The 11,296-nt window shown below is 34.8% G+C and overlaps 1 protein-coding gene across 2 annotated transcripts in view; it reads right to left on the reverse strand.

The window, feature by feature from the left end:
- spred2b (sprouty related EVH1 domain containing 2b) overlaps positions 1–9,622 on the reverse strand; it is a 45,207-nt gene extending 35,585 nt beyond the window's left edge. For both annotated transcript variants that reach the window (XM_065250941.2, XM_065250926.2), the window contains exon 1: positions 9,206–9,622. In XM_065250941.2, the coding sequence (XP_065107013.1) occupies positions 9,206–9,231 (26 nt within the window). In that variant the 5' untranslated portion in view covers positions 9,232–9,622. The remainder of the gene's footprint in view (positions 1–9,205) is intronic.
- Between the last annotated feature and the right edge of the window lie 1,674 nt (positions 9,623–11,296).

The raw sequence follows: 11,296 nt of genomic DNA on the forward strand, positions 1-11,296 counted from the left end.
AGGAAAAATATCAAAACTCTTTGGTTATTTTTGGCGTGATGCTAATGGTCTAATCAGATTCAATGGATTATGCTAAACTATGCTAAAAGTGGTAGCGCCAGACCCAGATATTGGCTGAATGGATTAAGAATCAAATGTCTAAAGGAGCTGGAAAATGAGCACATGTTCAAAAAAAGTGAAAAAAATGCTGTTTTCGCCAATTTTCTGTTTGTCTCTCATTTACTGTAATTACATTTGTGTTATATCAGCCTCATACCGACCACACTGCTTTCTCAATATCAGTAAAGGAACTGGCCATTCAAAATCCTTAACAAATTAATGTCAATCGTACAAAAACGTACGGTTCTCAGAAAAAGCAACCCTATCCTAATGAAGCTGAAGTGAAAGCCGATTGCATTATGAGGTCAGATGAATTCATACACATTATCCACCTTGTAAAATAATTTAAAATATGTGCCATGACATTGTGTTGTTTGAGTCACATGACAATAAGGGGCAAAACAAACTCTGGTAACCATAGCTACCCATTCCTATAGGAGGATAAACACTATTTACTTGACTATATTTTGAAAGGGTAAACATGCCAGAAAGTTCATGCATTCAAATAAAATATGCAAAAACGTTTTAGTCATGGCTGTAAATACAAGCAATTTAGCAACAAGAAAACAGAGACATTTTTGTGATTGACTGTTTTCTACATAGTACATACCGTAAAGAGCATTCTGTGAATATATAACATTAATATTTTTAATACTGACTGAGTTAGATCAAATATTAAAATCAATGTGAAATTAAACTTTGATGCTCCTAATCTCAGATTTAGATACAGATTTAGAATTCATATTGTATATATGTCTAGTATTCTGCCTAAACCATGCTTTTAAAATATCATGCATTGAAAACTACATCTGCAGCATGTACTGTAGATGAACTCTCATGCATGCACATGTTTGGGCTTTTCAAATGTTTTGATTGGACATTTATAATCTCAGTGCTGCATGTAATAGGCAAAAGTTAAAACCCACGCACAAGGTTTGATTGATAGTTTTGAGTGGGTGCTCCTTGCCGTTTTCTGGGATGCAGTACAACGCATTTGATTTTGCACTACAAATACAATCTGGTGACACGCATTTTTTTTGCCTATAGCACTAAATGTGATAACACATGAGTTACAAAAGTTAATAAAACAAAAAAATTACACTTGTATGAGACGAATGTGAAAATAATTCAGTCCGAACTCAGTCCAGCGGTGCAGCGGACATTCAGTAGACATATGAACACATGATAGTTATCACATGGGTGTTGCAACACCTCTCTCTCTCTCTCTCTCTCTCTCTCTCTTTCAAGGGCAAACACGTGAGGTCTGGGGGATGGGACCAAACCATGTAGCCACTGTCTCAGATGCAGTGCGCTGTGCTCTCCACTCCTAATAAACATATACAAGAAATATATAAAGGAAATAAATAATTAATTCAATCTATTAATTTAATCTATGTAAAGAATAATTGACAACAAGCCGTTGAATTATTCAAAAATAATGCACATCCAAGGTGTTATAAAGGACCGGATTCAATTATTCTACTTATACCATGGTTACCACAAACATTGCTTTGGTGGTTATTTTAAGTTATACCATGGGTCTGTTGAATGCTTTATTCTGATTGGCTGAGAAATGTTCCATGGGTGTTGATTATTTTTCTGTAAACTGCACACCTAACCTGTCAAATGTTTTAAAAATAGGCACCAGAGTGATGTTTGTGGTAACCATGGTATAAGAGGAATAATTGACTCTGGGGACCGGTCCTTTGAATTATTTTAAAATAATGCTAAGCTTCGCGTCGTGCTACATTACCACCTTGGGTGTGCATTATTTTCTTATAATTCAATGGCCCGTCGTCAATTATTCCTTACACATTTGACAGGTGAGGTGTGTGTTCATTGAAAAATAATACATTCACACCTGTGGAACATTTCTCAACCAATCAGAATAAAGCATTCAACAGCCCTGTGGTATAATAATATTTAATAGCAAGAAGAGTTCTAACAAAGCCTTTCCTTTAACCATGATAAAATCACTGTAATGCAAACCATCAAGTTGCCTACTGCTTTTTTAGATGATGACAATATAATTAAAGACACCAACAAATCCTTCCCCTCCAATTAACTGGCTTCATTATGTTATGCAATGTCAATTTTTCTTGATCCAGGTCATTCTGAATGGATGAAATCAAGACAATACCTTTACACTTTAATACTTATTCTGAAATACACCAAATCACAGAAGTACACAAAGTAGGGATACTAAACAATTAATCGCGATTAATCGTTAGCAGAATAAAAGTTTTTGTTTACTTCACATATGTGTGTAAACTATGTATAATAAATATGTATATATATATATATATATATATAAATATGAACACATTCATGTATAATTTTAAGAATTTTTTTTTATATATTAAGTATTTATATCTAATATTAATTATACATAAATATACAAATGTATATACACATGTAAACATTTCTAAAACATAATCATGCATGTGTTTAAATTTATTTATACAAAGTTATTATACACAGTTCACATATATGATGTAAACAAAAACTTTTATTCTGCTAACGATTAATCGCGATTAATCGTTAACACCCTTACACAAAGTATATCGGAAAATAACATTTAAATAAACTTAACTTCAGAGATTTAATGTAGTCTATAAGCTATATGCTGGTAATATGGGACCGTGCTTCAGTTGTATGAAAAAGATCAACAACAACCATTGCGCTTATGGCATTTTGGTTTGTGTTACATAAAATAAATTTATATAGGTTTGGTTGTCATGAAGGTGAAAAACTAAACTGAATTTCATTAAATGTGTGTTTTAAGTAATGTAAAAGCTCACGTTAATTCAAACAAATTAGACACATCTCTGGTAGTGTCTAGTATACCATACAAGAAAGCTTTCTTTAACTTTATAAATACTCTGAGTGATTCATTAACTCATTTGTTTCGTCCTTTGGCACACCACAGGGCATACTCACATATAAAGAAATAAAAAACTCCAGGTGAGAAATGAGAAACAAATATATCATTCATAGGGCATGACTTTCGCCCCTTTTGGCAGGTGGGTTAAATAGTTGCACCAAACCTGATAACGGCAGACTGTTACTTCCTAAGATAAGGTCTTTCTAACCCTGCCTCCCTGGCCCACATCTCACACCCAGATACAAAACAGAGGCACAGGGAATACCAGTGCATGCTTATACTTCTGTATGCTTTTAACAATAAAATTATTAAATTGCCTTATAGTTAAAATAGAAACAAGAATGCATTCTGTGTTAAATCTAGTCTAAAACACATCTGCGAACTTAAATAAAGAAGAAACATAAAATTATATTACTGTTGGTTTTTTACAAAAAGATTTTATTTATGCCTAACTCAGTAATATTATTTCCTGAAATGAATGTGTAATATAAATCAATGAATAGATATGATGTGTAATATAAATCAATGAATAGATATGATCATATGACCTGGTCATATTTGGTGACAGAGCTTCTTTCAGTATCATAATCCACTTTCTCAATATGAGAAGGGGAAAACCATCCCTTAAGGCCAGAGAGGACACAAAGAGCACTAAATAATGGTGGCAAATAATACCACTGCTATTGTTCACATCCAGGATCATATTCAGTTTAAAGCCTGGTTTATACTTGACACGTCCTGCAAAAATGGCGTCATCACGGAGTGGACGGTCGTGTGCGTTGAGTGGTCATTGCGCATGGTGGTGTGCCCTACATTTTAAGTAACTTTGCGTGCGGCTCTGCGTCAAAAAAAGGCCGACCTTGTGGCCATTGTGGCAAAGCAGGCACTTTTAAAGATGACACGTTTGACACTTACAATAAAGTTTGAAAAGTTAACTAGTTAAAACAAGAATTAATTTACATAGGATTCAAAACTATTGGCATGTATTTGTTTTGAACATAGCACTGGATGAGGAATGGAAATTTTAAAGGAACCTTTAGATTTCTGTTTTGTTTGTTGAAATAAAAATGTTAATGAAATGATAATGTTTAATAGAGATTGTTGTTTTAATTCATGTTCTCATATTTATATATTTTGATATATTATTAGGGGTCTAACCATGCGCAAAAATCACGGTTCGGTGCATACCTCGGTTTTGAGAAACGGTTCGGTTAATTTTCAGTATAGTAAGGGGAAAAAATGCAAACAAACTGAACTGCAGGTTGTTTATTACTATAAACTTATTTTTAACAATTTGTTTACACTTTTTATTCACATATAATAAATAAAATATATATAAAATAAAAAAGAATAATAAATAAAATACTGCTGCAAAGTTCTCCACTAAATAACATACTTTTTTACATTATTTTATAATGGTAGGTAAATCTTTTCTTAACCTTCTCTTAAACTTTTTCTACTAAAACCTTGCACTAAACTAACAAAATGAACTATTAGCCTACATTTTTGCCACCAAAAAATTGTCTGTTTTGATTTATTTTAAAAAATTTTAAGTCACAGTATTGAATTGGTTATGTACCATCTCTGTATAAAAATAATATTACTGCTCTATGTGTAACTGCATAGCAAGCAACATGATATACTTATTATACATTCATATTGAGATGAGCTATCTTTTATCTTTTGCACGTTTCTTCTAATCTTTGCTTGTGTCGCCAATGTAAGCTGTGACTTAAACTAACGAACCCCTCCGCAGCTGAGTAACAAGCGCGGCTCATGATTGGGTAGCAACGAAAGACGCGCAACCTCTCACGCACTTTTGAAAGAACAAAACAGCACGTTGACAAGCGTTTAACACGCACTTTTAAACGCGACACGTAAACGTTTACATCAATAGTCAAACGAATAAACAACTAAGTAACTAAAAATCTTTCTGTGGGCCGAATTATGTTATATGTTTGACAGAAGAGTTGTGCTGAACGCTGAGATTTCCGCCACTTAATATGTTCGTGTGGAAACATGAAAATTGACCTATGTTGCGCACACAAAAGATTAAGTTCGGCCATTCGGTGCACACGATCCGGTACAAATATACTTCTATTAGACAGTTATTAGTTTTAGACTTGATTACTCTGAGTCGCCCCCTGTCTTTTCAAAGAATAGTACATCCAGAGTGAGGTGCGAGTATAAACAAGGCTTTAGAAATTACAAATGTAAAGAAGCTGGACTAAAGCACTGCTTTACTATTCATCTACTTCGCTCTGTTTGCAGAACCGTCATCATTATTCATCGGCTTACTGCTGAATGGCCGGTCAGTGGCCTGTGGAAGCAGTCTGAATACAAAAACTTGTGCAGTTGACCGGACTTCCAGTGGACACATGCACATTTCCATACGAGGGCAGTGAAATTCACAGGACCTCATTCGGCTCCCCAATGCTTTTCAGGAGGAGCGCATTGAATGAAAAAGAACAACAGGTTCAATAAAGCGCAGATAATGGCTTCCTGTCTGGACTGTGACTGAAGAGCTATCTGTGTTCTCTTCTCAGCAGGACCACAGAGGGGTGAGAAGTTGACAACCCAAAGACGGGGAGCTATGTTTGGACAGGCCGTTTACAGCAGAGTGGCCTTCACAAATAAACCATCACATTTTATTACTTGGCCTGACTGAAGAAACATTTAAGGAAACAATCAAATAAAAAATTAAGAGCCAAGATGCATCTGGCTCCTGTGTCTTTTCCACAGGATGTAAAACACATTTATAAGACGAACAGGATGTCTGATAATGGGAAATAAGAAAAGCAGTTCTTGAACTTTGAATGGAAATCTGTCAGGCTGAACAGCAGCTATAAAACTGCTGCAATTGACTTCACGTTTCTATCAGACAAATACAAAATTGCCTTTCTCTCATCTGATATTTCTAAGAACCGTTGTCATACAAGCACTGATTGTAGTTTTACTTAGATGGTTACTGTATTGGTACATTTAATAATATGTTACTGTATTGTTGCACAACAGCATATCTAGAATCTCAACAGCTCACTTAACTTGTGCTATTATGTGACCCGAACTTCCCTGCCAACTCCAATATCCATGCATCGGTTACATAACACAAGTGCATCCAACACGGGAAGGAAAAAACAAAGCAAAAGTAAAGCACAAAGCATTTCATTGGCACTTGTGTGCACTACTAGTGCAATATTTCATAATATTTATGATTTACATAACTTAAAAATGCATAAATTTTGTTCATTGTGTTCAATCCCCTGTTTATTACACTTCAAGAAATGCAATCGTTCAGAATATAAGCAGATTTCTGTAAAGCTTTTTTCCAGACAAAGCATAACATTCCTACATAATGCTCCATATCCTCTTAGAGGGAATTAAATGACCAGCATTATCCATATTAAAATCAAATTAATGCAGAAGACTTTAAAACTGCTGAGCTTGTCCTTCTATATTGAGGACTCATGATTTTAAAACATTAAGGAGGTTAATTATTTCTATAGATCTGGCAAGCATGTCAAAAATATTAGACAATGACACACAGAGAAAAAAGGAAGTTAGGCAAGATCTTGTGGCAGCCAACAAAAAAGGGGAGGAGATGACTAAAACAGCGTTTCATGTTGTATTCCTAGGAATTCTAATAAATCTATGTCATCCAGATCTCCTACTAACTACTGGTTTGCTCAAATGCACAGAACTGAACTAAACAAAATAAGGCCTAGAGTAACACAACAATACACCAACCGTATGTAGCAGGTTATGTAATATTTAAAACAACCAGCGATAAGGATAATGAACAACACAAACGTTTTATACAGAGTATTTTCGTAAAATGTATATGTGGATCTGAAATCGATTATTCCTACACAGGGTGAGGGATTGGGAATGGTCGGAGTGACCTTTTCTCAAAGTCATTTTACATTGTTGTCTTCAGCACTATTTACCGGCAAAGTCAAACATGTTAGTTTGGGAATGTGGTTAACAAGATCAATAGCATTGACACGAGCGATCTGCCTGTGTTTTGTGTGAGCGTATGTGTTGTTTGTGTCAAAGTTGCATTACATTTTAGGGCTGCATAACAACTAATCGCAACTAATCGTTTGCAGAATTAAAGCTTTTGTTTAACTCATATATGTGTGTGTGTGTTGTGTATTAAAATTATGTATATATAAATACACAAGTATAATTTTAAGAAAAAATGGGTGTATATATTAAGTATTCATATTTATATATTATATAAATTATAAATATAAAATGTATATACACTCGTAAATATTTCTTAAGTATACATGCATGCATGTATGTATATATACATAATTATAATGCACAGTACACACAAATATATGAGGTAAACAAAAACTTGTATCCTGCAATCGATTATTTGCAATAAGTTGTTATGCAGCCCTATTACATTTATCATAAGTAGAAAGATTTTCAAACTGCTAGTCCCTAAATGACATGGCAGACAGGTTTAAAATGTATATATACCCTTACAAACATTTACAATGATAAACATAGTTTCATATCTATTATTATAACTACCCAATTACTCTTACTTCTGTATGGAACAAAAAAGTGTAAGATGCTTTTCAAATTGTTTTGTTTCATGTGTCTGCGATATATGACAGCGATATATGGCTAATAACAAGTTAATAACAATGTAACTTTATGTTATTAGCAAGGTTATTACATATCTACTATAAACTATCAGGTGTTTACAATTAAAACCATTACAAAATGCCTTTATTTAGTGCAGTGGTTCTTAAACTTTTCAGCCTGCGGTCACCCTTGTGTAAGGTGGTCCCCTTTTGTGGCCCCCAAAGAAAATTAATGACATAAATCATTGAAATTTTTAATTAAACAAAACATATTACATTATATTACATTATACAATGTGATGCTGTTGATTAAAAGCCCTATTTTTTCTGAGGTTTCATTACATAAAGTGTATGATAAATTCATGTATTTATAAAATGTCATAAAACTGGGGCCCAGGCTAGTGTGTTATCGCTCTTATTCCAGTAGGATTTATTGGTGATCTATTGGGCCAAATTATTATTAAAAACATTATTACACACACTAGTCATATTCCTATTCTAACAATTAAATCCATTAGAATTTGTGATGTCTTCTGTTGTTTTATCATGATATATTGACAATCCGTACTTATGAGCTTTTAATTTGCACATATGTCTTATCGCGGAGGCGATCGCGTGGCTGCAGTCATGAATGAAGGTTACAGCTTTTATGAATGAGCGCAAACAAACTCCTCTGCCCTTCACCCTTCCGCTTCACACTGACTCAATTCATCCGTCAGGACTCTATTGTTAACCTGTACTGCCTATTGAATTCAGTCACCAAAGGACATCATACTGAGAATGAAATGACAAATAAGACGTGACCTAACGTAGCCTGCTGTCGAGACTGCGAATAAATAAATAAATAATAAAGGCCTAGAGGCGAAAACGCGAAAATATGTTGGTCGTCCATAATTAAACCCCACGTTAAAAGCCCACGCGTTTGCACTTAAATGTAATATTATTAGGCGTACGATCCAGACGAACACTTGTGAGTTACAAAAGCTGCATTTTTAGCATTTGCAGGACTAGTTTACTTCAGTAAACAGCTCGAGCAGCAAACGCCCATTGGCGATGTTTCTAGTGTATTAAACGCATTGTCATCGAGCCGAATGGTGTTTTTATGAATGAAGCACTGTATGCAAATGAGAGCGATTCAAAAACACAAATCAAACGGCGGATATACCCGACCAATGCAGCACGCTTCTTCACTACACAAAAAAAAGCATTTCGTCGCAAATGCATTTTGATGACAAGAAAATATATATTTGGCGAGTAAAATAAAAAGCAAACAAACAAAAATGCCCCGTGGCGCAAAACAACATGTGACGTGTACACACATACACACACACAAAGAATGTTAAAGGAAGGGCCTTTAAAACATCAAATCCCTTTACAAAATATTTCCGATCCACACGCACTCAATCCCCCCACCCTTTCAGGGTGTCCGTGGGAGAGGGCCCGATCCCCCCGTCCACTGACAATGCCACTCAACATTTCAACGCAAAACACTTAACAAAACTTTTCAAGCGCCGTCTTCTACACAATCTAAATGACTTACGCCATACAAGATCTGGCACGAGCACAAATGTACATAACAAAGACAACAACAAAAAAAAGAGATTTCTTTTCAGGTACTTACTCGTTTGGGTGTGTTTCTTCAATCATTTTTCTCGTTTCACCTACAAAAAAATCCCACAGCGGGTGCACTCGTGTCGGTTGTCATTTTTATGTCACTCTTATACAAATAATTCCTCACATTTCCTTCAGCTATAGGGTGTTTTGTTGTCGTTTTTGCTGTTGAATCGTTTTGCTCTCCGTCTCCGTCTTGGTGGGTTTTTCGTTTCTTTTTTTTCACTGGATTTAACCAGTTGCTGATGGATTATAGAATAAAAAATATACAGAGATCAACGAACACCACGAATAATTTCCCACGATTTGGTCATTAAAATGGCTTGAATGTATTGTAGTTGAAGTATGTGTTGATGGTGCTGAGGGTGGCCCCGACGAGCCCCATCTCTGATTACTCCATGTTGGATATTGTGCAGCAACAGCGCGAGCCCGAGCGCGAGCAGCAGCGGCGCGCGGGGGGAGGGAGGAAGAGAGGGCGGAAGCGATGACGTCACACTGCAGGACGAATGCCTTTTAAACGAGGAGGGGGCAAACCGTGTGTACATCATTTGTGTCCAAATTTGTAATGTTGGTATGAACTTTTCATAGTGTAGTGTAGACCAGTGGTTCCCAAACTTTTTTAGTGTGCGGCCCCCTTTGTGTACCGCGCATTCCTTCGCGGCCCCCCAAAGAAAATTTGTGACAAAAAACTGTTCTAAAACTCAACATTTTAATAAAAAAACATAAAATTATTCAAAAAAGTAGTGCTTTTGGTTAGTAGCCTTATTTTTTTTAGGTTTAATTACACAGAATTCATGACAAATTAATGTATTTCATAAAATGTCATAAAACTGGGGCCCCCTAGCATCATCTCGCGGCCCCCCTGGGGGCCCCGGCCCCCAGTTTGAAAACCACTGGTGTAGACAACAATAACGAAAATAAAAGATTTATTTTTTATTGACTATTATAATATACTTATATATTAATTATTATAATATAATGTCATATTTTAAAATGTAGAATTTACAAATTGAAATGTGAAATATGCAAATAATAATTACTTAAACAAACATCAAAATTAAGAATTTAAAATATAGTCATTTTTATACTTTTTATAGTACATATAGTTTTGTTATAACTACGTAACTCACATATTTATGCACCATGACATGTCATTGAATTGTATGTTCCTATAGTAACAATATTTTTTATCATTCATTTTTAAAAATCAGAGAAGCAGCATATAAGCTACTTTAATATAAAAAGGTGTGCGTCTTTTGATACTTGATCATTTTTTAAAAGTTTTAAATTTCTATTTTGAAGAAGAACCACCTTAATGTCACTTTACAATGTACAATGAAACTTTGGTTGAGCAGCCTTCAGGTGCCTTCTTGATATTCTGTTTAATTTCTTTTCCAATACGTTTTTTTATTATGCATTTATTAGTCATGAGTAACCACACTGTATCAGCAAAAGTAATTGAAACATCTTGCAAATACATTTTATCTTTTGTTCACCCTATAGGCAGTGATATCCAACATTAACACAACAACATAGGCGTTTTAAGTGCTACTTTAGTGCATCACTTCCTCCAAAAGGTGTAATCAGGGTCAAAGGTGGAAAACACATAGTTCTTATCTGTGTATCTTCTGACTCGGAGGGGAAAGCTCAGGATTAGACTTTAGCTTTGATCAAGGGAGCAGAGATATTCGAGAACTGAGACGCATGTTCACCAGTGACAGTCAAAATTCCTTATTGATTACTTCAAATCAAGACTCCCTTAGAAGCTTTCTTCATTAAATAAGTGTTCTTTGAGAGACACATTATGATGACTATGGCCAGCTTTCCTTACTCTTATCAAAGTCTATCTTACATGCAATAAAGTAATCTGGCAGCTGATTCATGTTACATTCATGCTCACTTTAATATAGTTAACTGTCTTTGTTTTCACAGTCAACAACTAAACCAACATACTTTCAGATTGTGACATTCCCTCTGGTAGTCTTGTAACCATGTGACATTTCATCATAGAATTGAATCTAAACTGGCTGTTATGGACATTTTTTGATTATCAGAAACACCTTAAGAGAAGGTTAAATTAAATATGAAAAATATGAATCAT

The sequence above is a fragment of the Paramisgurnus dabryanus genome, chromosome 20 (genome assembly GCF_030506205.2).
Source record: "Paramisgurnus dabryanus chromosome 20, PD_genome_1.1, whole genome shotgun sequence".
Lineage (NCBI taxonomy): Eukaryota > Metazoa > Chordata > Actinopteri > Cypriniformes > Cobitidae > Paramisgurnus > Paramisgurnus dabryanus.